The sequence below is a fragment of the Diceros bicornis genome, chromosome 7, assembly GCF_020826845.1.
Source record: "Diceros bicornis minor isolate mBicDic1 chromosome 7, mDicBic1.mat.cur, whole genome shotgun sequence".
NCBI lineage: Eukaryota > Metazoa > Chordata > Mammalia > Perissodactyla > Rhinocerotidae > Diceros > Diceros bicornis.
The window spans coordinates 1,891,791-1,910,496 of record NC_080746.1 but is presented as its reverse complement, the minus strand read 5'-3'; the positions used below and the strand labels follow the sequence as shown (position 1 = coordinate 1,910,496).

The 18,706-nt window shown below is 40.7% G+C and overlaps 1 protein-coding gene across 7 annotated transcripts in view; it reads left to right on the top strand.

Moving 5' to 3' along the window:
- LOC131408230 (beta-galactosidase-1-like protein 2) overlaps positions 1–18,706 on the top strand; it is a 60,512-nt gene that overhangs the window by 13,931 nt on the left and 27,875 nt on the right. For 6 of the 7 annotated variants that reach the window (XR_009220727.1, XM_058544764.1, XM_058544765.1 and 3 more), the window contains exons 2-6: positions 6,432–6,479; positions 6,953–7,150; positions 8,822–8,890; positions 9,537–9,632; positions 11,670–11,778. Coding sequence is in view for 6 of the 7 variants with exons in the window: in XM_058544764.1 (XP_058400747.1) it covers positions 6,432–6,479; positions 6,953–7,150; positions 8,822–8,890; positions 9,537–9,632; positions 11,670–11,778 (520 nt within the window). In the remaining variant the exon portion in view is untranslated. The remainder of the gene's footprint in view (positions 1–6,431; positions 6,480–6,952; positions 7,151–8,821; positions 8,891–9,536; positions 9,633–11,669; positions 11,779–18,706) is intronic. The other variant, XM_058544763.1, reaches the window with a different exon arrangement.

The following is an 18,706-nucleotide window of genomic DNA, read 5'->3' as shown; positions in this document are numbered from 1 at the left end:
CAACAAGGGATCAGCAGAAGGTTGTATACCAACAGACACTGATCCGCTGGTGACCATTCCATATAGAGTTAGTTCATGTTTTCCAAAGAGGGCACTGTGAGCAGTCAGTGAGACCAAAGTCAATGCCTTAGGTCAGGGGAGCCCAGTCTACAGGTATATAACAAACCTCATAGGCAATTAACAGGACTAGAATCCAACATTTACGCAAGGCCAACACAATTTTTTTCTCTCCACAATTACCCTCATTTTTTTTTTGACCAAATATAATCACAGTAAAACTAATTTGTTTATATTAAAAACTTGGCCTGATTATTTATACAAGTGAAAATAAGAATACTCACTGAGAGTTTCTGAATTGTGGAGGGATCAGGTAGGGAGAAAAAGTCAATGTTTCATCTTTGTTCAAAAAGGTTTGTCTTACCAAATTGTTGATAGCTTAAGAGAAAAGATTTCTTTAAATCTGGGAAAACAGAACATTAGAGCATCCTCCTCAGTTCATATAGTCCCATGTAATTAATATTTGTTCTTGATCTTTTGTTAGCAGTTTTATGAAACCATCAGTTTCTCTGCTAAAGTTCTGTAATTTCTTACCTAGTTCAGCTTTATGATCTGAAAGTTTATCAGAAACCTGTATTCTAAAGTAAGTGTCAGAGTCCTTTCCATGAATCTCTCTGAAGATAAAACATATTTGCAAAAGCATCAGAGTAAAACAGTAACCATCTATAGATGGCAAAAGACAACATTATAATGCATTTGATAAAGAAACTTGGTTATTTTTATGACATGCAACATTTTAATAACTAGAATTACAAGTGATAACATTATACCAGGACATATTAGAATTTAAAAAATTTCATATAATTTCTAAAACATTTATATTAATAATATTCACTCATACAATATAACCTAAGAAGGTTTATCATCATTTATTTGACAGTGCTTCCCATGTGATTAAACATACCAAATAAGCCTAATTAGTTTAATATCTTCCTTTTTATAGGAAGAGAGAACAAATTCTTTGAAGTAAAGTGTTCCAGGGGCCTCTGGACAACCTCAAAGTTATTTCCAGGTCAAAAAGTCTTCATTTAGAATTTAATTTTGGGAAGTTTGTCAAAAATATCAAAATGTTTTAAAACATTTGGTCATATAGGATCATGGGTCACTGTGAAACAATGCTTAATTATCCATTTAACCAAAGTGACAACAGAAAATATTAAAGGCAACACAGATAAACCATTAAAAAAAACCTTAGCTCTCTTAATAGACAGGCGTCAGCTCTTTGAACATAGGAAATTATTTTGACAAAACAGAATCCTTCCCTTTTAGGTAGACTTACTCAAAGATAAGGAGAAACATTTAATAATCTCTTTATCAAGAGCAGATTAAAAGTCCAAGAAAACTATCCTTTTAAGGGAGAAACTATCCTTTTAAGAGAGAAAAAAACAAATTCTAATTTTGTACCAGCTTACTTTTGATATTAAAACTCATTTACTTAATTAAATTTGTTTCAATCTTAGCCAACTTGATCGTGCACAAAACTCTTTGCTCAGGCTTCCTCTTCCACAAACCTATAACTTTCTTTTCTACCTTAAGAATTTGTCCCATGCCTTCCTTCTTTCTTAGCCTTTCCTTAGGACAAAAATTACTTTCATCTTTCCCATAACCAGTTTTACTTAGGACAAATTTACTTTCTTAACAAAACAAACAAAAATATCTCCATTCCTTATACCTTCTTTACTGAAAACATACATCTTATTTTCCTTGTATACAGAGATGTTTTCCTTATTAATTTTTAGTAGCTTTAATCATATATGTTAATTAGAATTCTTAACCCTTAGAAGCCTTAATATTTAGTGAAAACTAAGAAGTAAGCAATTATGAACTGTCTTTTACATTAGCATTCTATGGATTGGCAGACTTATAAAATACTTTCTAGAAACGTGTGCTTTCTCATAGAAAATTTCTCAGTGTGGCACAAAACATGTTTATTAATAAACCCAAATATTTTAAACTTTTTCTATAAGAAGAAGCCAAAAGTAGATAAAGCTATATTTAGTAATTAATGTCTACTAATAATTTACCTTATTTGGAAATGATCTACTCAAATTTTTATCATTGAACTTAATTTAGCAAAACTCTAAGGTTTCAAGTTATAAGATTTTGGAAGCTATTTTAATTACACATGCCATAAAAATATAATTATTGCTAAAAAGTTTATCTATAAACTCTTATCTTACTTACATCTACGTAAATCATTTGCTCCCAACAATTATGTTTAGATTACCCATGAAAATTTCCTGAGACATTAGACAACATTAGCTATCATTCTAAGTTATTATTTTTCCTGACAGATTTTGTAACAGACGTAACATGAGCTTATTTGACTAGGTAGAATAACGGCCACATGTTTGCATCATATCCAATGCCGATAACTCTGAAAACATGCCTATTTCAGTCAGACCAACAAACTTAAATAAGTTTTATTTATCAAAGATTATTATTATTTTTTTTGAGGAAGATTGGCCCTGGGCTAACATCCGTGCCCATCTTCCTCTACTTTATATGAGATGCTGCTGCAGCATGGCTTGACAAGCGGTGTGTTGGTGCCCGCCCAGCATCGGAACCTGCGAACCCCGGGCTGCCGCAGCTGAGCGCACGCACTTAACCACTGTGCCAGTAGGCTGGCCCCATCAAAGATTATTTTATATCATGATGATATGAAAAATATTTGGGTTAGTGTCTATTACATTTAGAAATAACTTATATAAATGCTTACTTTAAGGCAATTAAATAGAGCTCTCATAAACTAAATGTGATCATATCATCTGAAGGTAGAAAAATATCACACATTTATAACATATGTGTGTCTATATATAGAGACCCCATAGCTATTGTTTTAAAGTTACTGCCATGAATCAGACACAGTAATACAAAGCTCACTAGTTATGAAAGAATAATTTGATCCAAATTTTGTTTCTGGCAGATGGAATAAATTAAGGTTACCTGCTTAGTTGGCTAAAGCTTTTTTTTTTACTAATATTTGTGGAGAAGACACTTAAGATTCTAGATTTTGGGAAAGGGTGCTTCTTCTTCTCTTCGTTTTTCTCTTTTTTCCTTTTTTTTTTCCCCTTCAGTCTTAGGAATTGGTGATGGTCTAGATAACAGTTTCTGGAGAGGTTACAAGCTTTTTGAGATAAATAGGGGAGGTTTGAGGATTAATGAAAGAGAATGGGTGGAACCTGACCTGCCTCCAGAGCTGCAATTCCAGTTTTGTGAAGGTTTGTAGGATAAGGACAGTGGCTCTCAATTCCTCAGAAATTGCGTTGTAACTTGAATGATGTCATAGGTTGATCTACCTACCCTACTATATCATCCCTAATTTTCTTTTTTCACTCTGGGTACATAGTTTTATTTTAACTTAGGAAAGAGGCATATTAGAAAAAAATCCTACCAGGCTCTGAATGTCAGCTTCCAATCTGGCCAAATTTCTTTCTTTTTTCTTTTTTTTTGTGAGGAAGATCAGCCCTGAGCTAACATCCGTGGTAATCCTCCTCTTTTTGCTGAAGAAGACCGGCTCTGAGCTAACATCTATTGCCAATCCTCCTCCTTTTTTTTTTCCCCCCCAAAGCCCCAGTAGATAGTTGTATGTCATAGTTGCACATCCTTCTAGCTGCTGTATGTGAGACGCGGCTGCAGCATGGCTGGAGACGCGGTGCACCGGTGCGCGCCCGGGATCCGAACCCCCGGCTGCCAGTAGCAGAGCGCACGCACTTAACCGCTAAGCCACGGGGCTGGCCTGAATTTGGCCAGATTTCTGATCATAAGTTACTAAATCCTTTCAAATATCTTGTCGGGTTTCAGCCAGGACAAACAATATTTCTGGCAGTATTAACTCCATTTGTTTTTTTTTTTTAGTTTCCCCTTGATTGTTTAAGGGAATGTGTAGCTGTTTACCAGAAAATCTCAGAGTCTCATTCACCCTGGGAAGGGCCCATGTGGGGCCCTCCTTTGAAGGTAGATGTAGGGATGTCTATAAAGGCACTAACCTAACAGACTTTTGTATAGTCTTTTCCTTTAGATACCTCTTATATTTTAATTTTTCATTAGCTTTTTGCAACAAAACTTTCAATTAAGGCTATTTTGGAATTTTGAAGTCGGTGCTTTTAAGTGGACTTCTTAAATTATTTTATCTAATTAGAACGTTCCTTCTAATGGCCAGTGTAATTCCCCTGAGGCTGGTGGCAGTTTGGTAGGACCCTAGCCACAAATGGAGTTTAACATTTCTGTCCAGCCATGTCTTAGGGCCCCCAACCTGACGGTTACTAAGCCAAGCTCTCAGGACACGAAACAAGCCTGGTAAGATCTTGCTGTTCTTTGTAAATATTTATAGCTTCCAGAACCATAGTTTTTAAGCTGGTGTGCCGGAAAGTGGTGCACTGGTCTCTTTAGAAGTTAAAGATTTCATCTAATTTGTCTGGTCTGTGGTTCTCAAATCTAGTGTGTAAAAAGACAAGTTTTGGAAGCTCAAAGGAGCCCCAGTGACCACTGTAATTTTTTTTTTTTTTTTTTGGTGAGGAAGATTGGTCCTGAGCTAACATCTGTGCCCATCCTCTTCTACTTTTAGTATATGGGATGCCGCCACAGCATGGCTTGATGAGCAGTGTGGAAGTCTGCGCCTGGGATCCAGACCTGCGAACCCTGGGCCGCTGAAGTGGAGCGTGCGAACTTAAGCATTACTGGCTACTGTAATTTTAAATCATTCTTTAGTACTGTCAGTCCACTAGGACAAAAATTTACAGGTGGAAGAACTAAAGTTTTTAAGTATAAACCCAGCTGGAGTTCCTGAGGAAGGAACTTCTTGGGAAACTTTAGAAAATGAAAGTCCCATGGTAAAGGAAAGCGCACAAGTTAGAAGGGTAATAGGGTTTTTTATATGCAAATCAATAGGGTTAGATAAGCCTTGTGTTTCTTGGATCCAAGCTAATACCTATAAGTGATGTGCTGGGGGGTTGGGGATTCTGTGATGTTTTTACAGGGTACCTCATTGCATGGAAGTTTTCTTGAGGTTGATGAGTGACCTAGGGTCAGTCTGACCTGTTCCATGACCAACTTATCCTATCATGGGAACCTTCTTAAGGTAGCAAGCACCCTAATGGCTCTTAAGTGCTCAGCCTGTGCCCACCAATTTTGTGGCTTTGGCTTCTAGGATGTCCCTTAGCAGTAACTGTTACCTCATGTGCATATTAACCTACAGCAAAGTTTGTCTAAGCAAAAATTTTTACCAAGGGAATCCCCTCCAAAATTCAAAGTACTCACATATCTACCAAGGAAGTCCCCTCCCACAGCAAAAGTTGTGTCGGCTTCCTAACCAGGGAGTCCCCTGCCTGCTTGAGAGAAACCTCTCCTGCAATGATGAAAGCCACTACACCAATCCCGAAGAAAGGCACTGACCTCAACTCAGAGAGGGGCTGGAGCCTGAAAGGTCCCATGATCAGAGGCGTCAGCTGTCTGTAGAAGCAGCTGAGCACACAGGGGGCTCATGTGGGTACTGAACTCGTTTCCTGGGGACACAGCTATGCGAAGGTGAGATCGCTTCAGAACCCACTTCTGACACCAGATGTCAACCTACAAAAACAGAAACCAGTTTAAGAGACAAAGCATTTATTTGGGATCAAAGAATTGTAATTTGGGGAGCATAGATTCAGGTAGAAACCCAAATACTGTCGATTACAGGAGAGGGGCTTAGGGTTTTTATGGAAAAAGGGAGGATGGGGTGAATTGTATTACAGGAGAGTTCAGTGGTGCTAGATGAGGTAAGGCTAGACTTGTACTTCATTGATTGGTTGAGATTGTCACCAGCAAAGTCCAGTTCTGTCAGTCCTTACAAACAGGCTATTCTTGTCCTTACTGACTTCTTGGAAGGTTGGCTGTCAGGTCTAGTTTGGAAGATAAAGAAAACAAGAAGTGCAAGACAGTTCCTCTGAAATGGCTGCTCTGGCTCTATTTTAATATGGCTCCACTCATGTCGTCTTTCACAATAGCAACTAAAATTTGCTTTTGCCTCAGACTGCTCACACTCTCGTTTTTCTGTCTCCAATTTTCCTAAATTTCCTGGTGGGAAACTTGCCTGTTCCATAGTTTCTCTTGCTGGCTTTCTCTCATGGCCTTCAGGAGACTGGGTGGAAAAGAGGGAGAGAGGGAATTTTAGGAGCACTGAGTCACGGGGATCAATTTGAGGGGCTCCCCTTGGCCAACCCAAGAGATGCCAAGAGGTGCTTTTCGGGACTAAAGATTTGCAACAGCCCGTTCAGGTAGGGCTCTCTGTTGTGCTGGATTATCTCTTGGCTGACGCTTGATCTTCAGATAATAATTAAGGCCTGGAAATTTGGTCCATGATAGATGCTATTTCTAACCCAGATGCCTCTTTCCAGGTATCTATACCTCGAGCAGGGCAGCTGTGACCATGAGGTGGCTCAGAGGTACTATATGAAGTAGTTGCTGTTTTGATGTTTAGTCAAATGGCCTAGAAGAGCTGGCTATCATAGGAACCTAGTGTTACCCCTGCCCCAAGTCCCCCCGCCCCCGAGTCCCTAGCACGAGAAGGCAGCTTCTCAGCCCACTGAGAACGCCCTTCCCATGCGCTGTGCGCCCACCTCGTCCTTGCTCTTGTAGCACGCAGTCTCCGTGTTGCACGTTGTTGGTCTCGTTTCTGACTGCAGCCTCAGCTTGCTTTGCCCCTTTATGAGTGCGTGGTGCTGAAGAAAGACTCCTTCCAAGGTTTGCCTAAGTCGGAGTGTGGGGAGCCTTTTCTGAATGCCCTGGAAGCAGGCCCTCTTTACAAAGAAATGCTGAGGGCCTGCACAGGAGGAGAGGAAGCCTGTCACTTCTCTGTGCCCCTGCTCACTGCCAAAGAAGAGCTTCGAGGCTTCCCGACTGCCTTTTCTCTTTGCAGGTTGAACTGGCGTAATCTGATCTCTCCATGGCTAAGACACCGCCAGTCAGGGCTGCAGGCAAAAGGCCAAAACTTTATGCTGGAGGACTCCACCTTCTGGATCTTTGGGGGCTCTGTGCACTACTTCCGTGTACCCAAGGAATACTGGAGGGACCGCTTGCTGAAGATGAAAGCCTGTGGCTTGAATACCCTCACCACGTGAGTGCTGCCCCCACCCCCTGCCACCAAGCCTGGTGACTAAGTAGGGCTCCTCGTGGCTGTATCCTGGGCTGCCTCATGGGAGCCCAGCCCGGGGGTCTCCGTTGAGTCGGGATGGATGAGCCCTGGCAGATCCTAAACCTGAGCAGCCCCTGAAGAGAATCTTTGAGCTAATATGCCTCACTCTGCCGGTTAGACAGTCTCCCTTCCTCTTAATCCCTACAGCACTCCCCATTAGTGAGGATGGAAAGATGGGACATGGATATGAAGTCTAGAGGAACAGAAAGGGCAATGGTGTACAAGAGAATGTAGTGAAGGAAGCAAGTATAGATGTAGGGGAGATTAAATTATCATACGTAATTTTTTAACAAGCACTCCACCCCTCCCCCCCCCCAATTTATACGGCAAATGAATGTAGTCTTCTTCAAAATAGCCACCTTGAGAGGCTGTCAGAAGTTTTCAGCATTCCTTTCTGGAATTGTCTTCAGAATGCTGTGGCTTTCATTCTAGCCCCCAGCACAGTGATTGGCACATGGTAGGCACTCAGTAAAATGTTGAATGTGCAAATCAGTTAAAAAATATGCTCAGTTGTGAAAAATCTTCATCATTTTGTGGATTTATTTTTCAGAATTTCCAAAAGATATTTGGATCCAAGTCTATGAAATAAAATGGGTTATCAGGCTGGGTTATTCAAATTTCAGGCAAAATTATGTGATTACAAATCAAGGACATGGATTTTCTTGGCTGGTTTATGAACTGGCTTTGAAGACAATTTCTAACAAGAGTCACAGGAGTGTTCTGAGCTACCACAGCAAGGTTGACACAAGTGTGTGTAATTCTCCAGAAGGATTACTTAAAGGGTCCATTTATTTGCATATGTAAGTTCTGATCCTGGGGGTACTCTGACACATGACAGGACTCCCAGAGCATGTAGGAACACTGCAGGGGGAGCCTTTGCCTTATAAAAGCGGGATAATCTCTATTTCCTTCAATATGAAACTCTTGAGTGTGAATAGGAGGCAAGCAAGCCCTGTGCACTTTATCTGTGTCCACTCTGCAGCTGGTGGGGGGCCACTAGAAGCCGGGGTGGGTGGGAGGCCAGGAGAGGAGCAGCTGTCATGGCTATCACACGTCACTCCATCCCTTCTGCATCTTGAGTTGGGTTCCTTGAAGAACTTACTTCATTTCCTTATCTTCTCTTTAGAGTTAGAACCTCTATTCTGTTACAGGTTGAAATTCTGGATGCTTCAGTAAAAACAGGATTGGTAAATAAGGTTTTCTCTTACTGTACTTTTAACTGTTTTTCTATGAAGTTACTTCTTTTTCTACAATGAGGAGAGAGAGGCAGAGATGAGGAGGGAGGGAGGAAAGGGGAGCACACACTCAGGCTGACCTGTGGTCAGATCTCATGCTTCACCCCAATCTTGTTGGCCTTTTCTCCCTTCTTCTAAGGAGCTGAGGTATCAGTCCCCCAGGGACCTGCCCTGGATTCACTAAGGCTCCTAGATCTCTTCAGTTAGTTCTCGGTTCTAGTCCTGACGTCATTAAGATGACGTACTTAAGAAATACATCTTCAACCATCATAAGGGGTTTTAGGGATAAAGAAGGTAATCTTAGAGTTGAAGTGGAATAAATGAAAAGCTCGGCCTATAATTATCTTTCCTATTACAGCTACGTTCCGTGGAACCTCCATGAGCCAGAAAGAGGCAGATTTGACTTCTCTGGGAACCTGGACCTGGAGTATGTGCTGTTGCTGCTTCTGTGACCTGGCCTGGGGTGGGAGGCAGAGAGGTAGCTCCTTGGGGTTGATTAGGAGCCGTAGGGGCATCTTGGCTCTGCTCGAGAACCAGAGAGAGACCAGGGTCTGGAGCCTCGTTCTCAGGACAGTGGGAAAGGCTCTGCATCCAGGTCAAGGTCAGCAGACGCTCTGCAGCCCTGACCCTGTTACTCCCGGGGTCTGGGCCTGCCTCCTCTGAGCCCAGACCTCTCACTGCAGCCCAGAGGTGCCTAATCCCAAGTGTCGACCCCATTCTGCAGTGTGGCCCAGCCACCTGGGCTGGGACAGGGGTTGCCCCTCTGGGGTGGCAAGGCAGTTGGGGTCAGGTTCACTGTTAGGGCCCCCCTGTACCCTGTCTGCTGCCCTCCTCTTCATGCCCCAGTGGGGCTGTGCAGACGGTCCTAGGCTGGGAGCTGGTGTAGGGATTCCCTACTCTGCTGGGGGCAGGGGCTGCGGCCTCCCCTTCACTCACCCCAGTCTCCCTGGTTGGCGAGGAAGGCAAGCGAGGAGAGGAGCTGGCAGCTCCGCCACCCTGCGATGTGGTGTGTGCTGGCTGGGCCTCGCCCTCCACTCTGAGGGCGTGAGAGTTGCTGACCTTGACCTCCCTAGGGCCTTTGTCCTGACTGCTGCGGAGATCGGGCTGTGGGTGATTCTGCGTCCAGGCCCCTACATCTGCAGTGAGATCGACCTCGGGGGCTTGCCCAGGTGAGTGGGGCTGTGAGAGGCTCCAGGTGCAGCTTGAGCTGGCCTCTGTGCTTGTGCAAAACGCTAATCACAAATGTAGGTTTATTTTGCTTTTAAAGTATATTTTTTCATTCTGTACTTAAGTTCGTTTTTAGAATAAGTGGCATCCAATGGAGGTCATTTAAAATGATGTTACAGTTATTGCCCCTGTCAAATTCCATGTGGTTTTTATATGGCAAGCTGCAGGATCAGGGCTGGCCATCCGCAGGCAGTTCACTTCATCAGGGCTCTACTGTGGGGCTGGCACCTCAGTCAGGCCATTATTCTTCTCTGGACCTTACTTTCCCTGTCTAAAAAATGGGAAAAATCAAACCTGCCCTGCATGTTTTTTAGGGATGTTACCAAGCATTTTCTTTTTAAGTCCAAGTATTTTGTTAAAGTATAAGAGAAACAAATTATTCTTTTTGTTTTATCTTTTATCTTCAAATCTCAGGACCTAATGAATTATCTTAGGATGCGTAGTTTCCGCTGAGGTCAGTAGAGTGCTCTGTGGTTAGAGTGGAAATCTGGACCAGAATCACCTGGCACTACATTCATTCCTCATCCTCATCGTTATTGCCATTAATTTCCGGCAACGAGATTTTCTCGTTAATAGGCATAATCTTTCCCTTCCTCACAGTGTTCCAGATGGTTAGACACACTCTCCCCCCACCCCCTGCCATCCCAAGAGGGAAGAAGGCTGATCCTGTTTGTCATGCCTTCTCCTGTGGGAATGGCCTCACCTCACAGCAGAGCCACCAGCCTCAGCCATGTTTTCTCTCTTGTTTCCAGCATGACCCAGCCCTTCCCTGGGGAGCACAGGCAGGATCTGTCTTCATCTCTTCCACTGCCCGGGATCACTTCTCTGTTGCTGTGCTGTGCAGCTTGGCAAGAGTGCCAACAAGGCTGTGCACACAGCCAGAGTGGCCTCCCCAACACCTGGGGATTAGAAATCTGTGTCAGTAATGTCCTCAGGCTTAGCTGGAGCGGGCACAGAGGAGGACAGGATTTAAGTCTTAGCTCAGAAGTGGTGGGGAGCCCCAGTACTCAGACCTCCCCTGTGCCACTCCTGTCCATTCAGGTCCTGGTCGCATGGAAGAAGGGTACATGGGCGCACCCTGGGGTGGCCGAGCTGGGGGCTCTGGGACACTGGCAGGATCCCAGTGGGGATGAGAAACCAGACTTGTTCCACGTGAGATGGAACATGGAGGTGTCAGTCTAGAGGAGACCGCTCTCTCCTCATCCATTTTTATCTAACATAAAATGATAATTTTCTGACCCTGTTCAGGACTTCCAAAGCAGGGCAAGAGAAGTATCAGAGCCTTTTGTAAGAAAATGTAAGTGTTTTCTCAGAATTTCAGGTGAGAAGGAGAAATACCTTGACTCCAGCTCTGGAACTAATGCTCCGTGTTCATCTGGGGAATGTGGTCACAACAGAGGGGCTGTGGGAAGACTTACTCTTGCTCAGCTGAGCTCTTAATGGCTGATGAGGCTGATGCAAATGAGCCAGCCAGGTCAGCATGGAGAGCAGCTGGACCAGAGTGGGGGAAGCCAGATTAGCCTCTCAGCCTCTGCTTCAGGCTGGTTTTTCTGGGTGACACTGAAAGGTTGCGTCTGTGTCCTTCTCCAGTCCCAGTGATTCCTAATCCTTTTGTCTTCACCCTTTTGTAATGAGATTGTATAGTAAATGCTTGAAAACTGGTTCTGGTGTCCAGTGAAAAGCTTTTCTCCCTCTTGACTAGCAGCTAGACCTAGAGCCGTGTGCTGGAGATAAACCCTGCCCGTGCAGGCGTCCTTGGGTGGGAAGCAGTGCGGAGTGCAGGGCCTGAGCTGTAGGGCTTGCTCCTCATTCAGCTGGAACTACTCCTGCCTTCCTGGCTGAGTGGAGGTGGCGGGGTGGAAGTGGGCTCCAGACCCATTCCTGAGCACTCTGAAGCTGCTTCCTTTCACTCCACCATCCCCGCCCAGAGCAGTCCCACAAACAGTGAAACTAATCCCCCTCCCCCCTTTGTATTCAAGCTGGTTACTCCAAGATTCTGGCATGAGGCTGAGAACAACGTACAAGGGCTTCACCGAAGCAGTGGACCTTTATTTTGATCACCTGATGTCCAGGGTGGTGCCACTCCAGGTAAAAGCAAGCAGTCTCTTTGATGATCGTCACCTGTCTTCCTACTGGGAGTAAAGAGTCCTAGGTTAGCTCTCAGGCCAAGGGGCTCGCAGTGCCTTTCAACATAGGAACACATTCTCCCCGCCCCCCCTGAGATCCCCACGCCTGAGATCTGTAGCGGGAGGGGCTTGCAGTGGTGGTCTTTTCAAAGACGTCTGTTTCAGTGTTGTCCCAGGAGGGACAGTGCTTACACTGCCCCGCACAGTGCCAGAGCTGCAACACTTGATGCCTTGATAACTGGAAAACACCCACCTGTCGGTGTCCCAGTAGCACAATGGTTCAGTTCTACATGAGGAGGAGTGGATACGGACGGGCCCTTGCCTATAAGACAGCAGGACTTCTTGGAATTATAAAATTACAATTGATGGCTTTTCAAGGCACATCCTTCTGCTACTAAAAAGGTGCTGCACGGGACACATTTATTATTCAAAACATATGTATTAAAATGAATTTTTATGAGAAAGTATCTTAACATTGCATGTAATGATTGGAAGCAATAAAAAAGCAGAAATGGGAATAATTAACCCAATTGCTTGTGTAAAAACAAGGAGAGTGACACTGAGAAATTAGTACATCCATAAAAATTGCTCTTGAGTCAATGGTTTGGAATATTCACAGCACACATAGATCAAAGGAACTGTTTGATCATTTGTAGGGTAGGCAAATAAAACACAGGACACTCAGTTAAGTTTGAATTTCAGATAAACAAGGAATAATTTTTTAGTATAAATATGACTCAGATATTGCATGGGACATGCTTACATTAAAAAATATTCATTGTTGGGACTGGCCCCGTGGCATAGCAGTTAAGTTCACGTGTTCTTCTTTGGCGGCCTGGGGTTCGAGGGTTCGGATCCTGGTCGAGGACTGACTCACCTCTCATCAAGCCATGCTGAGGCGGTGTCCCATGTAGAAAAGCTACAACTTTACAACTATGATACACAACTATGTACTGGGGCTTTGGGGAGAAAAACGAAAAAGAGGAAGATTGGCAACAGATGTTAGTGCAGGGCCAATCTCCCTCAAAAAAAATATTCACTGTTTATATAGAAAATTATTCATTGTAAATTCAAGTGTAACTGGGTATCTTGTATTTTTTTTTTTACTCAATCTGGCAGCCCTAATTATGAAAGAAGCAAGAAGCTAGGAAATTATTGGCCTAGATTTTTGCAAGGAAGACGGGATTACCAAGAGGATTCAGCATGTTGTAGTAGGTTGGGTGGTAGAGGTAGGGGTGGGGGCAGTCGGGAAGGTCATGCCAGGAATGTGGCTCAGAAGTATTCTTAAAGCAACTAGAAGGATGTGCAGCTATGACATACAACTATCTACTGGGGCTTTGGGGGAAAAATAAATAAATAAAATTAAAAAAAAAAAAAGTATTCTTAAACAGGGAAATGGCATACCAAACCTATCAAAACAATTTTTTTTCTGGATATAACATAATTATTTTATTTTTTATTGTGGTAAAATGTACATAACATAAAAGTTACCATTTTAACCATTTTTAAGTGTACACGCCATTGGTGTTAAGTACATTCACATGGTTGTGCAAACATCACCACCACCCATCTCCGCAACTTTTACATTTTCCCAAACTGAAACTCTGCCCGTTAAACACTAACTCCCCATTCCCCTCTCTATAGTCCCTGGCAACCGCCATTCTACTTTCTGTCTCTATGAATTTGACCACTATGAATAGGGCCTCATATAAATGGAATCATACAGTATTTGTCCCTTTGCGACTGGCTTCTTTCACTTAGCATAATATCCTTCATTTTGTAGCATGTGTCAGAATTTCCTTCCCTTTTAAGGCTGAATAATATTCCATTGTATGCATATACCACATTTTGTTTATCCATTCATTCATTAATGGACAGTTAGGTTGCTTTTACCTATTATGAATAATGCTGCTATGAACATGGGGGTACAATATCTGTTCGAGTCCCTGTTTTCACTTCTTTTGGATATAAACTCAGAAGTGGTATTGCTGGATGATATGGTTAGTCTGTGTTTAATATTTTGAGGAACTGCCATACATTTTCCACAGCTGCACCATTTTATATTCTCATGGGCAATGCACAAAGTTCCAATTTCTTGATATCATGGCCCACACTTGTTATTTTCTGTTTATTTGATAAAAGTCATCCTAACTAGGTGTAAAGTTAGGTATCTCATTGTGGTTTTGATTTGAATTCCATAATGATTATTGATGTGGAGTATTTTTTCATGTGCTTACTGGCCATTTGTATATCTTCTTTGGAGAAATAGCTATTCAGATTCTTTGCTCATTTTTCAATTGGGTTGTTTGTTTTTTGTTGTTGTTGAGTTGTAGAAGTTCATTAGATATTCTGGTATCAATCTCTTATCAGATACGTGATTTGCAGATATTTTCTCCCATTCCAAGGATTGCCTTCTTACTCTTGTTGATTGTGTCCTTTCACGCGCAGAAGTTTTTAATTTTGATTAAGTCCAACGTATCTATTTTTTCTTTTGTTGCCTTTGCTTTTGGTTCCATGTCCAAGAAATCATTGCCAAACCCAATGTCATGAAGCTTCTCCCCTGTGTTTTTCTCTAAGAGTTTTATAGTGTTAGCTCTTATTTTTAGGCTTATGATCTGTTTTGAGTTAATTTTTGTATACAGTGTAAAGTAAGAGTGCAACTTCATTCTTTTGTATGTGGATATCCAGTTTTCTCACCACCATTTGTTGAAGAAAACCATTCTTTTCCATTGAATGGTCTTGGCACTCTTGTTCAAAATCATTTGACCATACTTGTGTGAATTTATTTCTGGCCTCTATTCTATTCCTTTGGTCTATATGACTGTCTTTATGCCAGTACCACACTGTTTTGGTTACTTTATAGTAAGTTTTGAAATCAGGAAGTGTGAGACCTCCATCTTCGTTCTGTTGTTTTCCAGCATTGTTTTTGGCTCTTCAGGGTCCCTTGAGATTCCATACAGATTTTAGGTTGGATTTTTCTATTTCTGCAAAAACATCATTGGGATTTTGATAGGAATTGCACTGACTCTGTAGATCACTGTGGCATTGACATCTTAACACTATTAAGTCTTTCAATCTATAAACACAGGTTGTCTTTCCATTTATTGGTATCTTATTTTTGATGCTATTATAAATAGAATTGTTCATTGGTAGTGTATGGAAACAGAATTGAATATTTTGTGCACTGACTTTGTATCTTGAAAGTTTTCTGAATTTGCTTATTAGTGCTAATAGTTTTTTTTGTGTGGAATCTTTATGATTTTCTACATAAGATCATGTTGTCTGCAAACACAGATGATTTTACTTCTTCCTGTCCAATTTGGATGCCTTTTATTTCTTTTTTTTTGCTAACTGCTCTGGCTAAAACTTTCAATACTATGTGGAATACGAGTGGTGAAAGCAGGAATCCTTGTCTTTTTCTTAATCTTAGAGGAAAGGCTTTCAGTCTTTCACCATCGAGTATGAGATTGGCTGTGGACTTTTCATATATAGCCTTTATTATGTTGAGATAGTTTCCTTGTATTCGTAATTTGTTGAGTGTTTTTAGTATGAAAGCAAGTTGAATTTTGTCAAATCGTTTTCTGCATCAATTGTGATGATCACGTGGTTTTTTTTTCCCTTCATTTTGTTCATGTGGTGTATTACATTGATTTTCATTGAGCTATCCTTGCATTCAGGAATAAATCCCACTTGTTCATGGTGTATAATCTTTTTAATATGCTGTTGAATTCAGTTTGCTAGTATTTTGGTGAAGATTTTTGCATCAATGTTCATCAGGGATATTGGTCTATAGTTTTCTTTTCTTACAGAGTCTTTTTCTGACTTTGGTAATACTGACCTCATAGGATGAGTTTGGAAGTGTCCAGTCTTTTTCAAATTTTTTGGAAGAGTTTGAGAAGAATTGGTGTCAATCTCCTTACTAGTTACAGATCTCAGATTTTTTGTTTCTTCGTGATTGAGTCTTGGCATGTTGTGTGTTTCTAGAATTTGTCTATTTCGTCTAGGTTATCCAATTTGTTGGCATACAATTTTTCATATTCCTTTCTTATAATCCTTTTTATTCCTATAAAATTGGTAGCAACATCTCCGATTTTGTTTTTGATTTTTAGTTATTTGAATATTTTCTCTTCTTTGAAGTTAATCTAACTAAAGGTTTGTCAACTTTGTTGATCTTTTCAAAGAACCAACTCTTGGTTTTGTTGATTTTTCTCTATTGCTTTTCTAGTCTCTATTTTTAGCTCTGCTCTAATCTTTATTACTTTCTTCCTTCTGCTACCTTTGGGTTTAGTTTCTCTTTTTCTCGTTTCTTAAGGTGAAAAGTTAGGTTGTTGACTTGAGACCTTTCTTCTTTAATGTGTTTATAGTTATAAATTTCCTTTGTAGCACTGCTTTCACTGTATCCTATAAGTTTGTTACATTGTGTTTTCATCTTCATTTGTCTCAGTATATTTTCTAATTTCCCTGTGATTTCTTTCCTGAGTCACTGGTTGTTTAAGAATGTGTCATTTAATTTCCACATATTTGTGAATTTTTCAGTTTTCTCTGCTGCTGGTTTTTAGTTTTGTTCTGTTGTGATTGGAAAAGATAATTTGTATGATTTCAATCTTTTAAAAATTTATTAAAACTTGTTTTGTGGCCTAACATATGGTCTATCCTGGAGAATGTTCTGTGTGCCCTTGAGAAAAATGTGCATTGTGCTGTTGTTGGATGGAGTGTTGTATATATATTTGCTAGCTCCAATTGGTCTATAATGTTTTTCAAGTCCTCTCTTTCCTTATTGATCTTCTGTCTGGTTATTTTATCTATTATTGAAAATGGGGTATTGAGGTCTCCTACTGTTACTATAGAGCTGTCTTTTTTGTCTTTAATTCTGTAAATATTTTCCTTATATATTTTGGAGCTCTGGTGTTTGGCACATATATAATTGTTATATCTTCTAAATTGACAGTTTTATCATTATATATAATATATGTATGTATGTATATATGTACATATATATAATATAACATCCTTTTTGTCTTTTCTAACAGTTTTTGACTGAAAGTCTATTTTGTTTGATATTAGTACAGTCACCCCTGCTCTCTTTTGGTTACTATATGCATGGAATATCTTTTTCCATCCATTCACTTTCGACCTGTGTGTGTCCTTAGATCTAAGGTGAGTGTCTTGTAGATGGCATATAGTTGGGTACTGATTTTTTAATCCATTCTGCAAGTCTATGTCTTTTGGTTGGGGAGTTTAATACATTTACATTTAAAGTAATTACTGATAGGGAAGCATTTACTTTTGCCATTTTGTTATTTGTTTTCTGTATGTCTTACAGCTTTTTTCTCTCTCATCTCCTCCATTACTGCCTTCCTTTGTATTTAGTTGATTTTTTGTAGTGACAGGTTTTGATTCCCTTTCCTGTATATTCTGTAGATATTTTTGATGTGTTTACCATGAAGATTACATATACTGTCCTAACGTTATGACATTCTATCTGATATTGATACCAACTTAACTTCAATCATATACACTCTGCTCCTTTACAGCTCTGTTCCCCCTTTATGTTATTGATATCACAAATTACATCTTTAGATATTGTGTACCAATTAAAATAGATTTATAATTATTTTTTTTGCATTTGTCTTTTAAATCCTGTAAAAAATAAGAGGTGGCGTTATAAACTAATATTGTAATAATACTGGTTTTTACATATTTACCTTTACCAGAGAACTTTATATGTTCATATGCCTTTCATTTCCACTTGAGGGACTCCATGTAATATTTCTTTTTTTTTTTATTGATGTTTTAATGGTTTCTAACATTGTGAAATTTTGGGTTGTACATTTTTGTTTGTCCATCACCACATATATGACTCCCTTCACCCCTTGTGCCCACCCCCCACCCCCACTGCCCTGGTAACCACAGTCCAGTTTTGTCTGTCCATGTGTTGGTTTATATTCCACATATGAGTGAGATCATACAGTGTTTGTCTTTCTCTTTCTGGCTTATTTCACTTAACATAATACGCTCCAGGCCCATCCATGTTGTTGCAAATGGGACGATTTTGTCTTTTTTTATGGCTGAGTAGTATTCCATTGTATATATATACCACATTTTCTTAATCCAATTGTCAGTCGAGGGACACTTAGGTTGCTTCCACTTCTTGCCTATGGTGAATAATGCTGCAATGAACATAGGGGTGCATAAGCCTCTTTGGATTGTTGATTTCAGGTGAGTTAGATAGATTCCCAGTAGTGGGATGGCTGGATCATAGGGCATCTCTATTTTTAATTCTTTGAGGAATCTCCATACCGTTTTCCATAGAGGCTGCACCAATTTGCATTCCCACCAGCTGTGTATGAGGGTTCCTGTTTCTCCACATCCTCTCCAACATTTGTTGTTTTTTGTCTTGGTGATTATAGCCATTCTAACAGGCGTAAGGTGGTATCTTAGTGTTGTTTTGATTTGCATTTCCATGATGATTAGTGATGTTGAGCATCTTTTCATGTGACTATTGGCCATCTATATTTCTTCCTTGGAGAAGTGTCTGTTCATTTCCTCTGCCCATTTTTTGATCGGGTTGTTTCTTTTTTTGTTGTTCAATTGTGTGAGTTCTTTATATATTATGGAGATCAACCCCTTGTCAGATGTATGTTTTGCAAATATTCTCTCCCAGCTGGTTGGTTGTCTGTTCATCTTGATTCTGGTTTCATTTGTCTTATAAAAGCTCTTTAATCTGATAAAGTCCCACTTGTTTATTTTTTCTTTAGTTTCCCTAGTCTGGGTAGGCATGTCATCTGAAAAGATTCCTTTAAAACCAATGTCAAATAGTGTGTTGCCTATATTTTCTTCTATGAGTTTTATAGTTTCAGGTCTCGCCTTCAGGTCTTTGATCCATTTTG